The sequence below is a fragment of the Euprymna scolopes genome, chromosome 38 (assembly GCF_053919585.1).
Source record: "Euprymna scolopes isolate OS-2025 chromosome 38, ASM5391958v1, whole genome shotgun sequence".
NCBI classification, from domain to species: domain Eukaryota; kingdom Metazoa; phylum Mollusca; class Cephalopoda; order Sepiida; family Sepiolidae; genus Euprymna; species Euprymna scolopes.
In genome coordinates this window covers 77,202,541-77,226,289 of record NC_136519.1, presented here as the reverse complement: position 1 = coordinate 77,226,289, position 23,749 = coordinate 77,202,541, and the positions used below count along the sequence as shown (strand labels likewise).

General features: G+C 32.7%; 1 protein-coding gene across 3 annotated transcripts in view; it reads left to right on the top strand.

Moving 5' to 3' along the window:
• Window positions 1-23,039, top strand: part of LOC145263201 (transmembrane protein 177-like) — a 67,375-nt gene extending 44,336 nt beyond the window's left edge. For all 3 annotated transcript variants that reach the window (XM_080120270.1, XM_080120268.1, XM_080120269.1), the window contains exons 3-4: window positions 15,656-15,858; window positions 22,253-23,039. In XM_080120270.1, coding sequence (XP_079976396.1) covers window positions 15,694-15,858; window positions 22,253-22,981 — 894 coding nt within the window. In that variant the 5' untranslated portion in view covers window positions 15,656-15,693 and the 3' untranslated portion in view covers window positions 22,982-23,039. The remainder of the gene's footprint in view (window positions 1-15,655; window positions 15,859-22,252) is intronic.
• The last annotated feature ends 710 nt before the right edge of the window (window positions 23,040-23,749 follow it).

The window sequence follows — 23,749 nt, the reverse complement described above, 5'->3', positions numbered from 1 at the left end:
ACGCAAATTCTATCTTAAAAATTCATTAACTAATCAGTTTTAATTAAAGTTTTGATATGAACTAAAAATACAGAGTACATTAAATTTTAGTTAACTTCGTGTTTTTAAGTATGATTTTCAAGTTAAATCAAATTTTTACCGTAGCTTTAGTATTTGAAATTGCTACATTAAAATACAGTTAACAAATCCCCCTCCCCTCCATACACTCGTATAGGAGTAGGGAAGAGAACTGTCGCAGAATTTACAAAATTCTATCGATGTTGCCCTCGATGGAATTGACATAGTAATGAAAAAGTCCACAATATCCTTAGTAGAGCAGGTGTCCAAACAGAACTTCATTTCTTCTTTTTTTTTTTTTTTTCATGAAGGTCACCGCTTATCAAGGCCCAGAAGCCACTCGGGGATAAGGGTTATTGCATGTACAGTAATCAATGGGATAGTATCGTAGTAATCGTTAGTATTGGAGATTTGATAGTGTCTTACTTAAGTGGACGATTCAATGGGAATTTGTTTATGTTAGACTTGAAGACATCCAAGTTGTAGTCAGGTGGGAAACAGGCAAACGGAAGAGAGTTCCACAGACGTGCACTTCTAAGAAAGAAGCTTTGTATTAATTCATGCTCTATTTACTATTTGTGGACCCAGGCAACACCGGATATTCGTGCTAGTGTGTGTGTGTGTGTGTGTGTGTGTGTGTGTGTGTATATATATATATATATATATATATATACGTTTTATTTTTTATTACCGTATCATCTTCCTGTTAAGTTACATTTTGGCCGTCTGTAGCTTCCTCAGGCTTTTACAGAAAAACCTGTAAAAGCCTGAGGAAGCTACAGACGGCTAGAAAAATGGCCGAGTAGCTGAAACAATAATGTAACTTAACAGAAAGATTCGGTAATAAAAAATAAAACGCATATTTGCTCTACAACAGTATTGAGCACTTTCTTCAGTTTTTATTAATTACCATTTCCACTAAAATATATATATATATATATATATATATATATATATATATATATATATAATCAAAAAGAGAAATGTATGTTTTAATAGTCAAAACTTAATGAACGTAGTTCTTTTCCAATTGCTTTGCACTGTTTTGTATAAAAAAGGCAAATTTGATCGATAAATCTTCCTTGTTTGGCTTTTTTGTCGGATTATTGATCTGGACCGGTTTGCCTTGGCTGAATGATTGGCCGAAAATGCTCTGTTGTCAACGAAAGCGGCTGACATAGTTTCATTATTCGCCTTAACATGAATTAATTCAAAGCTTATATCAAAAGATATGTGATAAATTTCTCTCTTAGGATCGATATTAATCGATGGGTAACTAAATATCAAATTACCATACAAATCGATCAGCTTCTATTGTTATCGGATGCAGTTGAGTGTTGGCTAGCAGATCCCCATGAAAATTCCACGGATACTATCTTCATCGAAATTATAATTTTTAAATTATCCAAATTCTTTGAAATGTAAGAATTTTAGATAAAATATTTTCATCCAAGAAGCAGCAGAGACGTCAATAAGACTTATTGACGTCTCTCTCTTTCGTCTCACTCGAACGTCTTTCTCCTTATCGCTCCACCAAATGTCTCTCTCTCTATCGTCTAACCCAAACATCTTTCTCTCTCTATTGTCTAAACCAAACGTCTCTCTCTCTCTCTCTCTATCATCTAAGCCAAACGTCTCTCTCTCTCTCTCTCTAGCATTTTATCATACGTCTCTCTCTCTCTCTCTCTCTCTCTCTCTCTCTCTCTCTCTCTCTCTCTCTCTCTCTCTAGCATTTAATCATAAGTCTCTCTCTCTATCGTTTAACCGAACGTCTCTCTCTCTCTCTCTCTCTCTCTATCGTTTAACCGAACATCTCTCTCTCTCTCTCTCTATCGTTTAACTGAACATCTTTCTCTCCATCGTTTAACCGGACGTTCTCTCTCTCTCTCTCTCTCTCTCTTTTCATCGCATAACCGAATGTCTTTTCCCTCTCTCTCTTTCTCTCTCTCTCTATCGCATAGCCGAACGTCTCTCTCTCTCTCTCTCTATCGCCTAACCAAACATCTCTCTCTATCGCCTAACCAAACATCTCTCTCTCTATCGCCTAACCGAACGTCTCTCACTCTCTCTCTCTCTTGCCTAACCGAACGTCTCTCCATCGTCTGCTCAGAACACTCCCTCTCTCTCTCTCTCTCTCTCTCTCTCCGGTCTAACCTGAACGTCAGTGAATTCAAAAGTTCATCTTCAGAACTAAGATGTCATATTCTAAAAATCATGTGGGTTTTTGCTAGTAACTTTTCTATTTGGCTAGTAAACGAAAATATTTAGTTGTCAAAGGTCATCTAAAGATAAATTTGTTCGTAGAGCCCTGGAAAAGTTAATTGATTAGTTTAATGTTTATAATAACGTTCAAGCAGAAATTTAAAATGACGCAATCAATCGCGATAACCAATTTAATCAATTCTACATGCGTGTATCTATATTTACCTGCAAATTCTTTTTATTGCTTCTTCCCTCACTGTTAGCTCAACTGATTTTACCATTACATGCAGTACGTTTTTTAGACAGCAAAGTGATAAATCATTATGCTGTAAATTTTGTAAGGTAACGCGTTGAATTACAGGTGTCTGTTTCTTGATCCTATTGATCATACTGGAAATATACAATTGCTGTTTATGTGACATGTTATCCCTTTTTATTTAAAACCAGTTGTTTTTGTTTTTTTTTTAATTTTTACAAAGGAGTCACCACTTATCAAGACCAGGGGCGATTCAAGGATAATGATAAACGAGTGTACGGTAGCCAATGAGAAAATCTTGTATTAATCATTAATAGTGGAAATTTGGTAAATTGGATTAATTAAGAGGAACGGCTCATCAAGAACTTGTTTACATTGGACTTGAAGATGATCATATTGTAGCCAGCTAGAAAGCAGAAGAACGGAAGAGAGTTCCACAAGTGTGCAGTTCTAAAAAAGAAGCTTTGTTCATAGAATCCACATTTAGGTTTAAACGATAAAGATAAAGAGTGGGGGAAATTATTGATAGTGTTTTCAGTTAGACAAATATGCTAACTAATTATACTTCAATTATGAACTGAATGAGGCTGTGAAGTTTGTCAGACATTTCTTGTGGATAAGCACATCATGTCTATAAGAACATTTGTTTAATGGCCAAAGTTAACCATCTTGTCTGACTTTATAGGCTCAATATTTCAGGCAGCAAATTTAGGGCCAACTTTTTCTTCAAGAAATATTTACTGCATCTTGAGATGAACGTCTCTGGTCACAAGTTGGTTTGCTTATTTCCTCAGTAGTAAAACAAACATCCAAAGGACAGCCAACTGGTGTGAATACTACATAGGGTAAATGATTATAATCATCGCCACATAATTTGCCAGAGGACCAGTAAGAGTTGTAGGACTAAAATGAGTGCTAAATGTATGTTCATGTGTAGAGAGCAACCAATGGTGGGTACTTTTGTCTTTAGTTTTTTTTCTCGAGTGTAACAAGTCCAGCCTCACAGCTTGTATTGGTGTTGTGAATAACCTTAATTGTAGATACACTGTTGTATTCTTTCAAAACACCAGCAACTTCCGCTGCAAGAACATCACCAATATTAGTGATAAAATTGTGAGCGAGATATTCACTTTTGTGTGCCATCTTTTTTGTGAAGGCCAAATGGGGTTCGGGTTCCTTTGCTTTTTTTAAAAATATTTTCTTACCATTTGGCCCCCAAATCGCTTTATGTGTTATCATTTCTTCCATCAACCCTAACACAAAGTTTTCCACCGTTTCATATCTTTGATGGGCATTTTCTTTCAGTCTTGCATTTGTTCTATTTTATATTTATCAATGATGATATCTTTTAGATCAAGACTAGCCTGGGTGCCTGGCGTTGCCTGGGTGTTTGGAGGTATGTGTTCAGCAAAAACAAAAAAAAGTGGTAGTAGGCAGGCAAGCAGGCTCAAATCCGTACCGCGAAGGAGGAAAAGAACGTGAAATCCCCCCCAAAAAACATGACGTTTTTGCTGTCGCATCCATCGCCAAACTGGAAATGGCAAAGGTTTTCAATTAAGGCTAGTTAGTCGAAAAAAGGGGATGACTTTCAAAAATATTGGTGAAAAAAGCGACTCCCTCCCTGTAGAAAAATGCCCAGTTGAGGGTGAAGGAATTAATGTTTTTAACCAATTTTTCGATATATGTCGTCCAAAGGGTTGAGCTTCAAAACGATACTGATCTTATGAAAATCTGTCGCCTCTGTTGAAAGTTTTAGGCAAACATACATACATACATTTAAACAGACAGGTGAGATTTATATTATAGCTTACATCTAAGTATAGGAGCAAGACATTAGCAAGGCTGGCTCCAAAATTGAAAGAAAGATCATTTCTGATTAATTCCATAGTATATCGAGGAATTTTAATAAGATTCTAAGGACATTGGGGAGGTCTTTCAGGCTCAAACTATTCAAATTCTGTTGAATCACTATTTAGACTTGAGTAGGAAAGAACAGTATTTTCGTCATCAGATGTTGACGCTTCATTATCAGAAATTATACAAATTTGTACCCCTTTCTTTACAACGACATCCGACGAGTAATGTCAACAGATTTGTTCACTCTGGGTCTTGTTTGGTCACTGGGACTGGTTGATGACAGGATCTGGTCGGACAGGTTGCTACTCTTCTTACATTGGTTTGGATAGTATGCAATCTGGTTAGCCCTGGTCTCTCAAGTTGACGTCACTGGAAAGTAGAGGTCATTTTAGGCTGAAAGAAGATAAGAATAACAAGTCAATAACTGGGTTTGTTGTATAAAAAAAACAAAAACAGGATAATTATTCACTGAAGATACAAACCTCTGATCATTCATAAGATGCAAATGCTCAAGGACTGACGGCTTCTATTAGTAAAGTTGAGGTGGTCAATTCTAAATTTAGGAATTTGTCTCTTCACAGCGTGAATTCAGTGGCTGGGAACCGAATGAGACTTAAGTGAAGGGTTTTTCTTTTCTCTAAATATGTAGCCCCCCCCCTCCCCCGACGGTCAGGCAGAGTGTGTTCTTGAGGCTATTTTTGCCTTTCATTATATTGAGAATCAGGTGGGCTTGATCTTGCCTCCCGATCCACAAAATTTTATTTCACAATTCTCAGTAAACCAATCTCAGGCAGCTTTTTTTTTTTTAAATTCTCAAGCTCTGAAAAAAGTTTTCTTTTTCTTCTTCCTCTTCTTCAAATCAAATTTGTATCCTGACTACCACTCTTAATAAGAGAATCCCATTGCCTTCATCCTCCATTAGGTCTCAGAAGCTATTCTTTAAAAGAAAATAACGTTTACCCAAAGGCAAAATTTCAATGAGTGATAGATGGATGTACAAAATCGAAGAAATCTTCGACAGTTCCCCCAAATACAAAGCAAGATTTGTTGTAAGGGGCTATAACCAAATTAAAGGAGGAGATTATTCAGAAACATTTTCTCCAGCAGCCGACATCACATCAATTTGCAAATGGCTACCCAGTACAATCTCATTGTACATTAAATGAATGTGAAAACAGCATATCTCTATGCTCCAATTGATCATGAAATTTATGTGAAGCAGCCAAAGGGATTTGAAGGAAAATGAAAAACAGGCGAAAAATCAGTCTTTATGCTAAACAAATCCCTATACGACCTAAAACAATCAGGGAGAAACTGGAACCAGACCCTGCATGAACGCTTCACCAAAAATAACTTTAGCCAGAACCAAGTAGATCGTTACATCTACATACGTCACAATGTTAAAGAAAGAATCATTATCAGTTGATTTAATTATTGCTGCTGATAACATTGATTCACTAAACATCATCAAGCAGATGCTAGTGTTTGAGTTCAAAATTAAAGATCCGGGAAAACTCTGCCATTTCCTAAGGATAGATTTCAACATAGTCAAAGGTTATATACAAATGAACCAAGAAAAGTATGCAATAAAAATACTAGAAAGGTTCAGCATGTCTGACTGTCGGGTTAGGGATCCAGACAATGGCACTTAACGGAACAACGAGGATACTAAAAAGAGCTCTCGGTTGGTTTCAATAAAAAGCAGGGTAAAGTTGGCAGCTGGTTTGGCTGCTCCATACCCGGTGTTACAATCTTCAAAGGAAGAAAACTTTTTTTTAAAAATGCAAATGGTTACCCAGTACGATCTCCTTGTACATTAAATGAATATAAAAACAGCATACCTCTATGCGGCAATCGATCATGAAATTTACGTGGAGCAACAAGAGAGATTTGAAGTAAAATGGAAAACAGGTGAAAAACCCGTCTTAGTGCTAAAAAATGCTTATACTGCCTAAAACAATTGGGCAGAAACTGGAACCAGACCCTGCATGAACGCATCACAAAAAATAACTTTACATATGTCACAATGATAAAGAAAAAATCATTATCATCTCATGGGATGATTTAATTATTGCTGCTGATAACATTAATTCGCTGAACAAACGCTAATGTCCAAGTTCAAAATTAAAGACCTGGGAAAACATTGCTATTTCCTAAGGATAGGAACGTAGTTGAAGACTATCCAAGAAGGTATGTACCTCACACAGCTACTCACAGACATGGATCCACAAAGAAAAGTATGCAACAAAAATACAAGAAAGGTTCAACATGTCTGACTGTAAACCCAGGAAAACACCACGTAATCGATCCTAGAAAATAGTGTGAAGCCATCGGTAGTTTAATTTACTTGACGATCTGTACTCGATCAGATCTGTGATATATTGCCGAGAAAACTATCACAGCACCTATCCAAACATCATGAAGAGCACTGGACAGCAGCCAAGCATGTTCTGAGGTACATAAAGAGCACTATACAGTACGACCTATGCTATGCAAAAACGCATGACCAACTCCACTTAATTGATTTGGCATCGGACCAACACGACAGACGAAGCACGTCTGCGTACTGTTTCAGTTTAACCAAAAATGGCCAACCTATTTTCTGGAAATCAAAAAGACAACCCATGAAAACTCTGCCATTTCCTAAGGATAGATTTCAACATAGTCAAAGATTATATACAAATGAACCAAGAAAAGTATGCAATAAAAATACTAGAAAGGTTCAGCATGTCTGACTGTAAATCCAGGACAACACTATGTGAACAAAAGTTGGATTCAATTTACAATGACTCCAATGACATAATCGACCCTAGAAAATATTGTGAAGTCATCAGTAGTTTAATTTACTTGACGATCTTTGCTCATCCAAATCTGAGTTATATTATCATAAAATTATCACAACACCTATCCGAGCCACATGAACATTACCGGATAGCAGCAAAGCATGTACTGAGATGCATAACGGGCACTATGCAGTATCACCTATGCTACGCAAAAATGCATGACCAACTCCAGTTAATTGCATACAGTGATGCCGATTAAGCAATGCGACAAACAAAGCACGTCTGGATACAATTTCAGTTTAACCAAAACTGGCCAACCTATTTCCTGGAAATCAAAAAGACAACCCACGGTTGCATTATGTACATGCTACGTGTGAATACGTGGCACTAGCAAAGACTACCCAAGAAGGTATGTACCTCACACAGCTACTCACAGATATGGATCGACATCGAAACTATGACTCTATTAAAATACTTGAGGATAATCAAAGTGCTATAACGCTTTCCAGGGACCTTGTACACTGACAAAGGTGCAAACATATAAACATAAAATAACACTTTATCAGGAACGTCCTAAATAACAACAGCATAGAGATAATTTATTGTCCCACAGCAGACATGCTTAGTTGTTGACATCATGACGAAACCTCCAACTCGAGCAAAACTAGAAAAATTTAAAGCACTTTTATACGAACTTTAAATTTGTTTACCGATATGATGCTCTGACACGTTTTTTTTTTTTTTTTTTTTTTTTAGAAATAAACACACACACACACACACACACACACACAAAAAAACGATAACACATTCTAAGACCAAATGAGGGGGGGGGTGAAAGTCCGATAACTCTTGTCTTTATTATCTCCCTTTGTGTGTAAATATTCCCTAATCCTGCGGCCTGCGCTTTTCTCTCTCTTATCCGTCCACACGTGTTGTAAATTTCCTCCTTTGGATTTCTGTTTATTCCTAATCTTTTTGCACTGACAATGCAACTCGCAACAAAATATGTACACTTTAATATCACAGCTAAAATTGCCGCCGGCAAGTAGTTGTTTGCATATTTATATATTTACAAAACAAAACAGAAAAAAATAAGGGTTTGTATTACTGTACCGTACACATAGATTCGAAAAAGTTGTCAAAAAACAAATATATAACAAATAAATGGTATCAAAGGCAAGATAAGTTACTTTTCTACCTAACTGGATATATTTTTTGTGTTTTTATTTAATGTAACATGTTTATTCAGCTCGAAAAACATGCAGTGTTTACCGATGTATTGGAAAATTCAGAATGGCGCCCGAATGTCTCTTTAACACGGTAAGTTTGGGAAAAGATGTTATAAATAATAAACTAGACAAAATACTATTAAAAAACAACCGAATGTGTCAACTTATGTCACGGTAACATATATTGAGCGAATTTCTAACAGTATTTTGTCTAGTTTATAATTTATAATACCTTTTCCCAAACTTACCCTCCCCGAGAGAGAGTCGGCCGCCATTTTGAATTTTCCAATACATCGGTAAACACTGCATGTTTTTCGAGCTGAATAAACATGTTACACTGAATAAAAACACAAAAAATATATCCAGTTAGGTAGAAAAGTAACTTATCTTGCCTTTGATAACATTTATTTGTCATATATTTGTTTTTTGACAACTTTTTCGAATCTATGTGTACAGTAATACAAACCCAAAAATAATAATAACCGGTAAAAATTTCATCATCATCATCATCATCATCATCATCAGTCGTCCTACTATTTTAAAAGCGTCTGCAACCACATACCTCAAAATTGTAGAGCCATGGTAATCTCGGGAAGGCAAGTAAAGACGGCAGTTTCTTTTTGCTTTCCGTCTTGATTCGGGAATGCCCCCCCACCCACCCCCGGAGTTAAACGCGCTCTCCAGATACCAACCTGAAAATTTCTACGACTCTGCAGTACATACAGCACCTAACCTTTCCAAATGGTCATCCGTCTGATACTGGCCAGTCTCATTGTTGCTTAACTTTGGTGATCTGCTGAGAATGTGCGTCAGTGTGATTGTGCTGTACTGCTGTATATATATTGAAAATTTAGAACCGTTTTAAATAAAACTATTTAAATTAAAGTTTTAAGAGCAGAAACAAATAAAAATATCTGACTTGTTTGGATTTTCCCGAACGTTTTGCGGATTTTCTCAACCAAGATTGATTTTTTTTTCTCTCTCTGTGCGTTCTAAATTTTCCATGGGAATAATTCTCTTGATATAAATTTGATCGAATTCTTAAATTAGAATTTGTATTTCACATTATATATTTTAAAGTATTTCATTTTTTTTTTTTTTTTTTTTTTAAGTATTACTCGATTTATAAGAAAAATAGTAATATTGCACTCAAAAAATATGGGTACTTGTACAGTTTAGTGAAGACGTTAAAAAATCAAAATATCGAAAAAAGTTTAAATTTGTATGTATCCGTTATGGAATGAAGTTCTCCGAAAAAAAATTTCACTTAATTTCATCAAGTATTTTTTTTTTTTTTTTTTACAGCGAAAAACAATTTGTTATGATACCGAGCAAAAGGTTCGTTTTTAGGAAGAAAAGCTAGTATTAAAGATGGGAAGGGGTGTCAACGCTTTAACTGGAGTTATCTCCCTTTGGCATTTCTAAAATTCAAACAAATTTTTTTTTTTTTTAATCCAAGATGGCTGCCTTCAACGCGCTCTCATAAAAACGTGTTTTTCCGCTGTAAAAAAAAACAAAAAAACTACTTGATGAAATTAAGTGAATTTTTTTTTCAGAGAACTTTGTTCCATAACGGATACATACAATTTAAACTTTTTTCGATATTTTCATTTTTTAATGTCTTGACTAAACTGTACAAGTACCAAAACATGTTTACGTATATTTTCTGAATTTATTTGCTTTAATGCCTGGTCTCAATTTAATCGACTGACATTATTGAGTAACAACGTTATCTTAAGCGAATCCTACATCATTTTACAATTTAAATTCATTTTCTCAAATAACGACAACATTTTTAGAAAAATTTTATGTGGTAATTTTTTTTTTTTTTTCAATGGTAATTTGCAACTTTCTCGTCCCTCGCTCTGTTATGGCTCAACAGAAACTTGTTTACTTGACGTTAATTTGACTGTGTCAGTTGTTGAAGTGATGTTGCGATACATGAACATATGAAAATGAATTTGGATGAAAAATCGTAGGCATAAATCAACAATAATCTATATATTAATACCGTAGTACCTTTAACGTATATACGTAGGTACGTATGTATGCCACAGTTTTCAGATTATAAATTATTCGATCGGGAGATCCTATTTATTTAAAAGAATGGTAGGTGATAACATATGAACATTAACTTTTTAGTATATAGATAATATATTAATTTAATGCTTGTAGTATGTTATCAACTTTTATCCTCCTTTTTAATAAATAGGATCTCCCGATCACCAACGACATAATGTAAAAAAAAAAAAAATAAATAAAAATTACTTTTAAAAACGATGTTGCTTTTGGGCCATACATAAAACTAAAATATACCTTCTTGGTCTTCTGACTAAGATCCAAGGCTCTGATCCCCATCTGGCATCAATTGAAATGGATGGCTCTCGTCTAGGAGAAGCCCCATGTTTTGACAAGCGTCTGGGCTTGACCTTCACTCCTGATCTGAAATGGAACACGTACATCAAGTCTGTTGCCAAGGTCGCTGGAAAGATGGTGGGATCCTTCTACCACTGCAGAAGATATCTCACTACTGATGCAATTCTCTATCTATATAAAAACCAAGTACGTCCAAGGATGGAGTACTGCTGCCATATCTGGGCAGGAGATGCTAAAAACAGCCTATCCTGCCTTGACAGAGTACAAAATAGACTTCGTAGCTTAGTGGGGGATGCCCTTTTCTCTTCCCTGCAAGCTCTCTCCCACAGAAGAGACGTTGCAAGCCTTTCTTTGTTTTATCGTTATTTCCATGGCAGGTGCTCGTCTGAACTCCAATCTCTGGTCCCCCCTTGCCAATCTTTTACAAAAAACACCCGTCTAGCTGAATCCACTGTCAAAAACTTTCCCCACTCTTTATCTATGCCTAAATCAAAACGTAGATTCCATGAACAAAGCTTCTTTCTTAGAACTGCACGCCTGTGGAACTCTGTTCCGTCTGCCCGCTTCCCTCCTGACTACAACTTGGATATCTTCAAGTCCAATGTAAACAAATTCCTGATGAACCGCTCCCTTAAGTAGACACTTTATTAAATATCCACACTAACGTACTGTACTTACAATAACCCTTATCCCTGAGTGGCTTCCGGGCCTTGATAAGTGGTGACCACCTTGTAAAAAAAAAAAAAAATCCAAGGGTAGGATCTGTTCTGTTGAAAGATGGTATAATGATATTTTGAGGTTTCCGTTCATGTCAGATGTTCATACAATGGAAATATGTCAGACTTCTTTAAGAATATTGGAGATAAACCATAATAACTAGATATATTCTAACACTACATTAAGCAGATTACTTAGATAAATATTTTTACAGTTTTAACAAAAGAGCTACAATAATATCACGGGGTCTCCACTCACGTTGAACGTCCACAGAATGCCCAGCAGCAATTCATTATATATGAAAGATGTTGCTGTCTCACTAGTATTTATCAATATGCTTACTGCTGAAAGAATTTATTTGTACAATGTACATTCCGAACGTGAAAACATGCCCGTGTTTAATAAATCTAGCAAAAATCAACTAATGGTCAGATTTTCGTGAAATTTTCGGTACTTATCCATTTTAGAATGAAATTACATATAAAACCACGGCCACTGAAGGCCTGTTAACGGAAAAAAAAAAAAACATGTTAAAAAAAGAAAAGAAAGGAACCCAATTCGATTAATAATGAAACTAAACTAAAGAAACATAAAACACAAACAATTCTTGGCCTTTCAGGACAAGATCACAGTGTAGTATCTGTTCTGATGTTACAATTCACCTTTTCTGTCCACGGCCGATGGAGAAGAAATCCTTAATGATCGAGGCAATTTTTATTTTTGTTCTTATCCAGAGTGCCCCTTATTGGGGAGCTGGATTTTCCCTACAAGATTATATATTGAAATATTTAAATAATTATTACTTTTTTTACAGAAATTATATTTAAAGTTTTGGTTTTTTTGTTCTATGTTTATTTTTTCCCATGTTTTTCTTCAAAATTTGTAGCGTATTTTCATCATTTACATGGTTAGGAATCCTATACTCCGCTATAGTCTTCATTTTCATATCAGTGCAGAATACATGAATACGGAAATGAAGTTCACATAACTACTAAAAGACAATCATACTATAATGTGAACATTGGTTAAAAACTAAGAAATTGTAGTAAAAATCTACGATATTAAATCAGAGTGTTGGTGAATTTGGGAGGTGACATTATTATTATTATTATTTCACTCACTAGGAGTTGCCTCACAGGCTATCATCAGTGATCACTCACTGGCAGTAACCTGTGGTATTCGCTGAAGATCGCATGACAACATGTCTCCCCAGATTTCCAATGTGCTCCACCTCTTGACCACTCGTGCAGATGATCGCACGTTATCGCAACAGCCGTTTGCCATTGATTTCTTGTTGGCATCAGCCATTGGTGTTTCCTGGGATTTGGGATGACAAAATGTCTCCCCAAGGTACCAGATTTAAACTGCACACTTCCAGTGGAGATCTGGTTAGTACTCTCCCACCTCAGACTTTCCATCCTCCCTGACCCTTCACAACTATGGCGCCAGTTGATGATTTGGCACTTCACGAGGAACATGGACCCTGCGTAAACGGGTTTTAATTTACTGGCTGCTCCTGGAGGTTTTCTTTCACTTTCTTCGTATATATATATATATATATATATATATATATATATATATATATATCTCATGCACTTTTTTTGTAATCAAGCGTGTATTTTATTTTTTGAAATTTTAAAATTTCCTTAATTAAATTTGATTCATACTTTTATTATTTGTTTTTATTTTCATTATATTTTCCACACTAATATTTTTATTTTTTTTGTTACATTTTTTTTTTTCATACATATTCAAATAAATGCTCTTGGCCTTTTTTTTTTTTTTTTTTTTTTTTTGCCTCAAATAGTACCTCCAAAAAAGTTTTTGTGATAGAATAAACCAATGAAAACCTTTTACGTATGCGCTTTTTAGGGAGCAACCATTAAATTAAAATCTGTTTATGCCGGGTCCACGTTTTCCATGAAGTCGCTTTTTTTTTTATTTTTGTTGTTGTAATAATAATAATAATAGTGCTTGTGCAGTGTATGCACCGTGCTATATTTTAGATAGGATTTTCAAATTAAATTTTATAGTATCTTTTATTTTTCATTAAACTGGTAGGTGAAAGTACAGAATAGAAAGCTCTCCCCTATTAAGAATGGCTCTCTAAATAGCATTATTTCAGAATGGTAATTACACTGCACAAATACCAAACCATAATTATTTATAAGATAAAACACAAGAAAATATGTTAACTAAAATTTAATGTACTCTTTATTTTTAGTTCATATCAAAACTTTAAAAGTGATTAGTTAATGAATTTTTAAAATGAATTTGTGTTTGTATGTCTCGGGAGAGAATAAAGAAATTCCTATTTCATTTCCCATTTCAGTCATTTAAATTATTTACAGATAAAATATTATAAAACAAACAAACATACAAAAACTTTTAAATTTTAAACATATTTCAAACAAATAAATTACGCCCGGTGCTGAAATATTGAATTCATCGATCGTTTTAGTTAACAAAAAACAAAAACAAAAAAAAAAACAAAAACAAAAATAAAACAAAAGAACTGTAGTGAAAAATGCTTCTAACTTTAAAACATTTGGAAAGACTCAAAACTTTTATTTGTTTGAAATGTACTAAAAAATATTCTCATATAAAAATTGTTTTTTTTGCAGTTTAAAAAAATGAATAAAATGAAATATTCGACTTCCTTTGATAGATATAAAAATTCAAAAACAATCCACTTACTGTTGAATTTTGTTAGATTAAAATTATCTCAATGTGTAATCATTATAATAATTGCAATTATATATCCAAATGGAGAATTGTTTTTTTTTTTCTGTTTAGGAGAATAAAAAACATACACAATCTAAGGCAATGAAAAATATTTTTGATGGCCACGTGGTTGAACACCGGAAACTTTCTTTACCTACATGTTGATCTGGTAATGACGTCATGTTGTTATGTTCACTAGCCTACTCTCTCGGTAGCCGTGATAAAACGCAGTTTCCGTAAAATATATGAGGGGAAATATTTTTTTTAGTGCATGTCCCCCCCCCCATATTTATTTTTTCGAAATTCGAATGAAATATATTTAAATCTATCGAAATTTCTATTTATTATGAAACATAAGAGTTCAAGAAGTAAAAAATATTTATTTTTAAAAAATTTAAATACACATATTGAACAAAAATTTACTTTGAAGTTGCAATTTTAAAAATGATATTAATAATAATTTTTTTTTTTTTTTTTTAAATAGCGTTGTTTTTTCAAATTAATATATACTATAATCAGTTGAACTGCCAAGAAAAAGAAACTTTGTAAACATAATTAATTTTTAAAAGATTAAAACGATTAAAATTCCATTATTTCAAAATGTTTCGTTACAACATAGATTTTTAATTAATTGTGTTAAATTTTTTTTTAAATATTAAGTTTTTACATAAACATGGCTCTTGTCAGCTATTTTATCGCCAGATTAAAACCGATTTGAAAATATTATTGCACAAATATTAAGTATTTTGTAGCTCCCCCCCCCTCATATTTTGTTTGTCTCTTTTTACCGAACAAAATATGGAAGCCCGTAGGTAAGCAAATGAACATTCAGTAAAACCGTATTTCATATTTAATATACAAATGTTTATAATATTATTAATCATTAAACTCTGTAAATCTTAAAACTTAACAAAATTATAACAAAGATTAATTATTAATTGCAGTTTGAAGAAGATAAACAGAGGTTTTAAAAAATCATTAAGTCGCTTCTGCTTTTCCATAGTTTGTATAGTTGACACAAGTCTGACGTCACGGGAACATGCGGTCCGTTTTTCACATTTTTTTGGGGATCCTAATGAATCTGTTTTAACGACTTCGTCTTGCTTTGTATGGTGATTCGTATTACATCAAAATGGTGTATTTAACCATGTCTTGCTTTGTATGGTGATTCGTATTACATCAAAATGGTGTATTTAACCATGTCTTGCTTTGTATGGTGATTCGTATTATATCAAAATGGTGTATTTAACCATGTCTTGCTTTGTATGGTGATTCGTGTTACATCAAAATGGTGTATTTAACCATGTCTTGCTTTGTATGGTGATTCGTATTACATCAAAATGGTGTATTTAACCATGTCTTGCTTTGTATGGTGATTCGTATTACATCAAAATGGTGTATTTAACCATGTCTTCTTCCATAAAAATTTCACTCTGGTTTGTTTTTCTTTTCAGTTGCTGACTTTACTGTGTGCATTTGACCTTGGAGAATCATGGAAAAAGGTCAGCTAATAGCTACCGCTGTTTTGACAGCAGCCACGGCGATTAAAGCACTTCCTGATACTCTTGGTCTCTTTAAATATAAAGAATTTCTACAGTTTTATGATGGGACAAAGCCACATGAACTGGACGCCGAAACCAAAGAACTCGTAGATTTCGTAAGAATCTTTAAATCTACAGAATATATGTTGAGAAAAAATAAGGGTACTTGTGCACTTATTGATCCATGCTGAAATAATAATGTTATTTAGAAAGCCATTCTTAACATAGGAAGGGGAGGGTGTTTTGTACCTATTCTGTACTTTAACCTTACAAGTTAATAAAAACAGTTATCATAAAACTTTAATTAAACTTTAAAATACTATTTAAAAAATAGTGCGGATCAATAAGTGCACTTAGACCGAAATAAAATAAAAACTGCAATGCTACTTTTTTTTTTTTTTTAAGTCTATTTTCTTTTAGGTTTTTTTTTTTTCAACTACATATTTGTTTTTTTTCTAACTATTTTTTTTTTTCACGTATTTTTGTTTTTATTTTCAACTTTATTCATTTTACATGTTTTTGCGTTTTTTTGCAACTATTTTTTCCAACTATTTTTCAACTATTTTCATTTTATTTTTTCTCCACCATTTTTTCTTTCAACTACCTCTTTTTTAATGTGACAAAGTTTATAACATTAACAAAAAAATGTAAGCTTTCTTTTTAAAATGTTTTCATCCTTACTTTTTTTTTCCTTTACTAATTGTGTAATAAAAATTACATTTCGTCTGCGATTATCGTCGCATTTGCTTCCTAATAATGTTAAAGAATATATTTTTAAAAACCTTAACGCTATTATTTTTTAATAAAATTAAAATAACTATTAAAATAAATAAATATTAAAATAAATATAGATAATATTAAAATAAATTAAATAATATATTTTAAGAACCTTAACGCTATTATTTTTTAATAAAATTAAAATAAATATTAAAATAAATATAAATAAATATTAAAATAAATTAAATAATATATTTTTAAAAGCCTTAACGCTATTATTTTTTAATAAAATTAAAATAACTATTAAAATAAATAAATATTAAAATAAATATAGATAATATTAAAATAAATTAAATAATATATTTTTAAGAACCTTAACGCTATTATTTTTTAATAAAATTAAAATAAATATTAAAATAAATATAAATAAATATTAAAATAAATGAAATAATATATTTTAAAAAGCCTTAACGCTATTATTTTTTAATAAAATTAAAATAAATATTAAAATAAATATAAATAAATATTAAAATAAATGAAATAATATATTTTAAAAAGCCTTAACGCTATTATTTTTTAATAAAATTAAAATAAATATTAAAATAAATATAAATAAATATTAAAATAAATGAAATAATATATTTTAAAAAGCCTTAACGCTATTATTTTTTAATAAAATTAAAATAAATATTAAAATAAATATAAATAAATATTAAAATAAATTAAATAATATATTTTTAAAAGCCTTAACGCTATTATTTTTTAATAAAATTAAAATAAATATTAAAATAAATATAAATAAATATTAAAATAAATTAAAGAGTATATTTTTAAAAACCTTAACGCTATTATTTTTTAATAAAAAAACTTAATGAAAAAAGTAGTCGCATTGCAGTTTTCTTTAATAAGAATTCCTCTTCTTTCATAATCTTTTCATTTTTTTTTCATTTTTTTTTTTCATTTTTAAAAAAGTAGTTACATCTTTCTTTTCTAACAATTCCTCGAAGTTATGTTGGTTTAGCATCCTAAATTCTCATACAAAAAAAAAGTAAATGAACGAATCTCTTAGTTCGGTGGCCGTGGTACTACTCACTCACACACATTTAATTTTCTTATCCAAGGGAAATAATTCTAGAGAAGGTTAATCTCCCTTTGCTCTTTTTTTATTATTAAAAATAAAAAAAATTGGAGGAATTATTTTAAAAAAATTTTCAGAATATATTTTTCTTATGTTCTTTATACTATAAAATATTTGTTGTAAAAAAAAATTTAAAAAAATTACAATTTTTTTTTTATTTAATTTAATATGGTCAGTATAATACTTAAATAATTTAAAATATTTTCAACATTTGTATTTGAAGTTATATAAATATATTCTAGTAGAATCTCTGTCCCAGGACAGTTAACATAAATTCCCTAAACAATAACAGTTTTGCACCACTTTTATGCCTCCTTATGAAGATTAAAATCAACATGTAATGCTACTAAACCTTGCGTCTGGAATTGTTATTCCAATTCTGATCAAAATTACATGATTTAGATCCTAGGAAATGTCAAAGACCTAAGGCTTAAGCTTAAGAGGTCTTAAGAAAAAATTGAAATTCAGGGAATCTTAATTATGATTGGTGTATAATAACCATGGATTAAATTCAATCTGAAATATTTTAATTTTTAAACAGAGGTGCGGATATACCATATTATATATATTATGAACCCCTAAGAAGCTGAAATTTTGAATTATTATTAATTAATGTTTAATACCTATTATTAAAATATCACAAAATTTTTTTCTTTGCATAAAACTAAATTAAATTCAATATAGCTCACATTACGACTTATGTCTACAAATTGTTCCCAAATTCATAATTATAAGTTACTTAGTTTAGCCGTGAATCATACAATAAAGATACGTAAGCATGTATTCATATCTTCATAATATCAGGTCAGTTATTTCAATTCTAATCAAAGTCCAGGATCAAAATTACATAATGTTGATTCAAGAAAATGTCTAAAATTGGTAATTTAGCAGAGAATCCACCTATATGAAAAAAATATATGTACAAGAAATAAATGTTATCAGAGCCGATAAAAGTTAATTTTATACCTACCTGACTTATTTGTTTTGGTTTTCAAGTAGTTTTTATTGCTCTTTATTTAATCTAAAAAATTCAGTTTTTCTGAGCACATTAGAAAAAAAAAAATAAATGGCGGCATCTTCTTTGGAAGAAGCAAGCCTCGTCCAAGGTTTACAGGTGCTTTTAATTTTTTTTTTTTTGTATTTTTTACGAGAGTACCCAGCATAATATAAACACCCCAACCTCATGTTAAGAACGTCTTCCGAATTGGGGGGGGGGGCTGTTTATTCTTAAAGCTGTTCTTAACATGAGGAGGTTGAGGGTGTTTATTTCTAAAGACGTTCTTAACTTGGGGAGGTTGGGGGTGTTTATTTCTAAAGTAATTCTTAACATGAGAAGGTTGAAGGTGTTTATTTCTAAAGCAATTCTTAACATGAGGAGGTTGAGGGTGTTTATTTCTAAAGCAATTCTTAACATGAGGAGGTGGAGGGTGTTTATTTCTAAAGCAATTCTTAACTTGGGGAGGTTGGGGGTGTTTATTTCTAAAGACGTTCTTAACTTGGGGAGGTTGGGGGTGTTTATTTCTAAAGTAATTTTTAACATGAGGAGGTTGGGGGTGTTTATTTCTAAAGTAATTCTTTGATGAGGAGGTTGAAGGTGTTTATTTCTAAAGCAATTCTTAACATGAGGAGGCTGAAGGTGTTTATTTCTAATTGCTTTAGAAATAAACATCCTCAACCTCCTCATGTTAAGAATTGCTATTCTTAACATGAGGTTGGGGGTGTTTATTTCTAAAGCCATTCTTAACATGAGGAGGTTGAGGGTGTTTATTTCTAAAGCAGTTCTTAACATGAGGAGGTTGGGGGTGTTTATTTCTAAAGCAATTCTTAACATGATGAGGTTGGGGGTGTTTATTTCTAAAGCAATTCTTAACATGATAAGGTTGGGGGTGTTTATTTCTAAAGCAATTCTTAACATGATGAGGTTGGGGGTGTTTATTTCTAAAGCAATTCTTAACATGATGAGGTTGGGGGTGTTTATTTCTAAAGCAATTCTTAACATGATGAGGTTGGGGGTGTTTATTTCTAAAGCAATTCTTAACATGATGAGGTTGGGGGTGTTTATTTCTAAAGCAATTCTTAACATGAGGAGGTTGAGGATGTTTATTTCTAAAGCAATTCTTAACATGAGAAGGTTGGGGGTGTTTATTTCTAGAGCAATTCTTAACATGAGGAGGTTGAGGACTTTTATTTCTAAAGCAATTCTTAATATGAGGAGGTTGAGGACTTTTATTTCTAAAGCAATTCTTAATATGAGGAGGTGCCTTGTTTGGGGTGAAAATGTAATAAAAAAAAAAATAAAAGAATTAGAGGTATCTAAATTTGTATGAGAGACTTTTATTCTGTTTTTACTCCCTTTCTATAAAGCTCAAAACAGCCCACATTTTAACACTGTACAGATCTGGTCCAAAATTCATAGAGATCGGTTAATGAGCTTAGGAGTGACTCCTTTACATATGCACATACAAACATACAAATATACCTGACTTTTTAACGTTAATATCTATATATATAAAAGCGAAAATGTATGTATGTTCACTTTTTCTGTATGTCAACAAAAGGCTTTTTTCAGAGAAGCGGTCGGTCGCTTCACAACTTTTTAAAACTTTTTATATCACATATAAATCGTAATATCTTTAACAATGAAGCTCGCCTGTCTATTTAATTTGCTCGATTTCGGGAAGATAAATATTCAATATTTGTCGTTCGCCGCATGTGGGTTAGTCTTTTTCCTATTACATCTTGGGGGGGGGGGAAGCGTTCAGCAGTAAATGAATACTATCCCGCAGTCAAACTTGACCTCATTAACTCATTAAAACGGGCACCTGCTAAATGCAAGTAATTAAATAAATTCAAACGTGTTTCCGTTAGCATCTTGCGGTGGGGCAATGGTTAACGTCGCACATTTTTTTTTTCCACACTTTAATTTACAACTTTGCCTCAACCGTTCGGGTTCGATCCTCATACTTACTTTTTTTTTTTACCCCCCCCCCCCACCTCCAAACACCCGAGCAACGCCGGGTACCCCTCACTAGTCTATTATAAAACTCAAATTGTTTTGCTTCGGCGTTGAGACCGTCCATCCGGTTCCAGGTTATGAGTTCCAGTTTCAAAAATTCTGCACATGCATAAATAAATAAAAATAAAACCCCAAACTCCTTTTTTATTTTCTTAACATCTGCAATTTACGAATCGTCTTATTTTATTTATTTAAAAATCGGTTTGTACATTTTATTTTTCTACACTCCGAATATAAATAAATAAAACCGAAAATAAGTTTTAAAAAATTGATTTGAATTAGAAATAAAAAAAAAAATCATTATGTTTAAGTGTTTTACTTTTTTTTTTTTTTTTTTTTTTTTTTTTAAATAATAAAATACACAAATAATTTTTTCGTAATTTTCCGGTGGATAGATATTCTTGGAGTAGAATTAAGTTTAATGCTGAAACGACTCCGAGTAATCTATCGATCTGGAATTTTTTTCATTTTTGCAAAAATGCTTTTCTGTAGGGGGTTAAAAAAATACTTGATCAATTCATGTGATTTTTTAATTATTTTCTTTCCATCACAAGAATCACACACGTACATTAACTCTGTATACTAACTATTCCATGGTTAAATATAACATAAACTGACCCAATGGGTCACGGGGAGTCTGGTATAAACTAAAATGGTGATAATGCTGGAATTATTGACATCTTTTGCTGGAAATATTAACAGAAATATTTATTGTATTAAACACTTCTTTTTTTTTTTTTTTTTTTTTTTTCTGATTGTAAGAAAATTAAAGTAGGCAATCATAATCGAGGGCAACACTACAGCATCCTTTGCATTAGCTAATACACTGAGATGTAGGGGAGAGTACCACTCATTTGCTGAGATTATTCTTGATCTTCAACTTATAATGTAGAGAGTTTAGCAAGGGGCACATAAAATGTTTTTTTTTTTCCAATCCTTGGTATGTCTCAACTAAGGATTGAACCCTAGTCTCCTACCTCATTAACCATCACTCTTAGCAATGTGCAAACGGATGTTTTTTTTTTGTTTTTTCTTACAAAAGAGTCACCACTTATCAAGGCCAGGAGGTCACTCGAGGATAAGGGTTAGTGAGTGTAACGTAGTCAACGGGACAATATCGTAGTAGTGGAAATTTGGTAAATTGGATTACTTAAGGGGATGGCTCCTCCAAGAAGAGGACTTGAAGACGACCATATTGTAGTCAGCTGGAAAGAGAGTTCCACACATGTACAGTTCTAAGAAAAAAACTTTGTTCATGGAATCTACATTTAGACAAGTGTTTTTCAGGAATGTTTGGCAAGGGGGGGGACCATAGATTGGAGCTGAGATGAACACTTGCCATGAAAATAATGATAACGCAGAAATAGGCTCGTAATGTCTCTTCTGTGGGAAAGAGGTTGCAGGAAAGAGAAAAGCCCCGTCCCCCCCCCCCACACACACACACTAGGCTTGAAATCTATCCTGAACTCTGTCAAGGCAGGATAAGATTTTAATTATTGTAGCAATGCCAATTCAGATCCGATTCATTTTTTTTTATGCAAATAATTTTTTATTTTATTTTGTTATTTTTGCAGAGGGGGTGATATTATGCGGTTCTGAATGCTATTAATAGATTTTTTTTTTTCTTTTCTCACTGCAGTGTCTGTACAAGATTGACATGGACCCTTATTTAGAATCCTGCCTTGAGGTATTTGTTGCTTACGGACAAGACGTTCTGCACAGAGGGACATTACACATGAAAACGGGAGCGATCGTCGGACTACCTTATTATTTCAGATACAAAACACTATCAGACATTGACTACAGTCAACTGACCCTCAAAACCAAGGCCATCGATTGGAACTCGGAACATGCACAAAAGTTTGCCGATTCTTTAATCTTGAGTGATAACGCAAAGAAATTTGCAATTTCAAGAGAAATTTACTATGCTCTCAACCAGCACATTATTTGGGATAGCGGTTTCTTTGCGCTCAATTTTGGTGCTGCTTACTGTGGTTATTATGCTCTGAGGGAATTCTACCAGCTGAAATACCGGGTAAGCGCTTTGAGTCGATTTACCATAGTAGGGGCCTTCGGAATGGTAGCATTGGGAATGTACAGTTTCATGTCGGATGTCTATCAGCGTCGGAGAGATCGGAACGGTTTGGCAAAGATTTCTCTGCTTGGAAATGATTTTGTTGAAGGCGGTGTAGAATTTTATAGTAAAATGTTGCAGAGGAATAGCGCCTTGTATCATTTGCTCGGAGAAAATGGACCGAAATATTACACATTAAACGGCAACTACCGAATCTCTTTTCGGATGAAAAATTTGCCACTGACGTGCCAAAGAGATATGTTGAAGGAGATGCTGCCGAAAAATGATGACTGAATTAAAAAAAAAAAAATTTTTAATTGCTTGATTGTAATAAACTGAGTGTTTCAATGTGCCATGTTGTAAATATTTTGATTATTTCTAAATAATCAAATTTTAAGTGTAATCATCTGATGCAATGATTGCTAACCAAAGGTCTAACTAAAAAAAATTTTTTATAAATGTTATCAGTACTAGCATTTCAGCCCGGCGTTGCCCGGGTGTTTGGAGGTGTATGTTGAGCAAAAAAAAAAAAAAAAAAAGCAGTCAATTTTTTTTAAACTTTGAATCCTATTATGACACCTTAACATTTATTGTTTTGGGCTCAAATCAAGTTATTAAGTTAGACTCATGTCCAAGGAACCTATATCTAAAATTTCAAGTGTTTAGACCCAAAATTGTCGGAGGAGTTTGGTAGAGTTCTCAAAGGTCGAATTGTTGAACTTTGACCCCTTAACAGCTAAATTTCTGGCCGAAAACGGATCACAAAGATTTTTCCAAGTCTCAGTACCCTGTATATCAAATTCCGAGTCTGTAGACTAAAAATTGACGGAGTTATTGCGTAGGGAAATGCACACAGGCACACACACAGACACGTTCACTTTTATAGATATATAGATTATGTGATTAAATAAAATAGTTATATATATATATATATATATATATATATATATATACATTATATATATACAGATAGATAGAGAGGGATATATATATATTTATTTATCAGTCGTGAAAAATCGGACTAGAGTGCTCAATGTGTAGCCAGAGCAGTATATAGGAAAT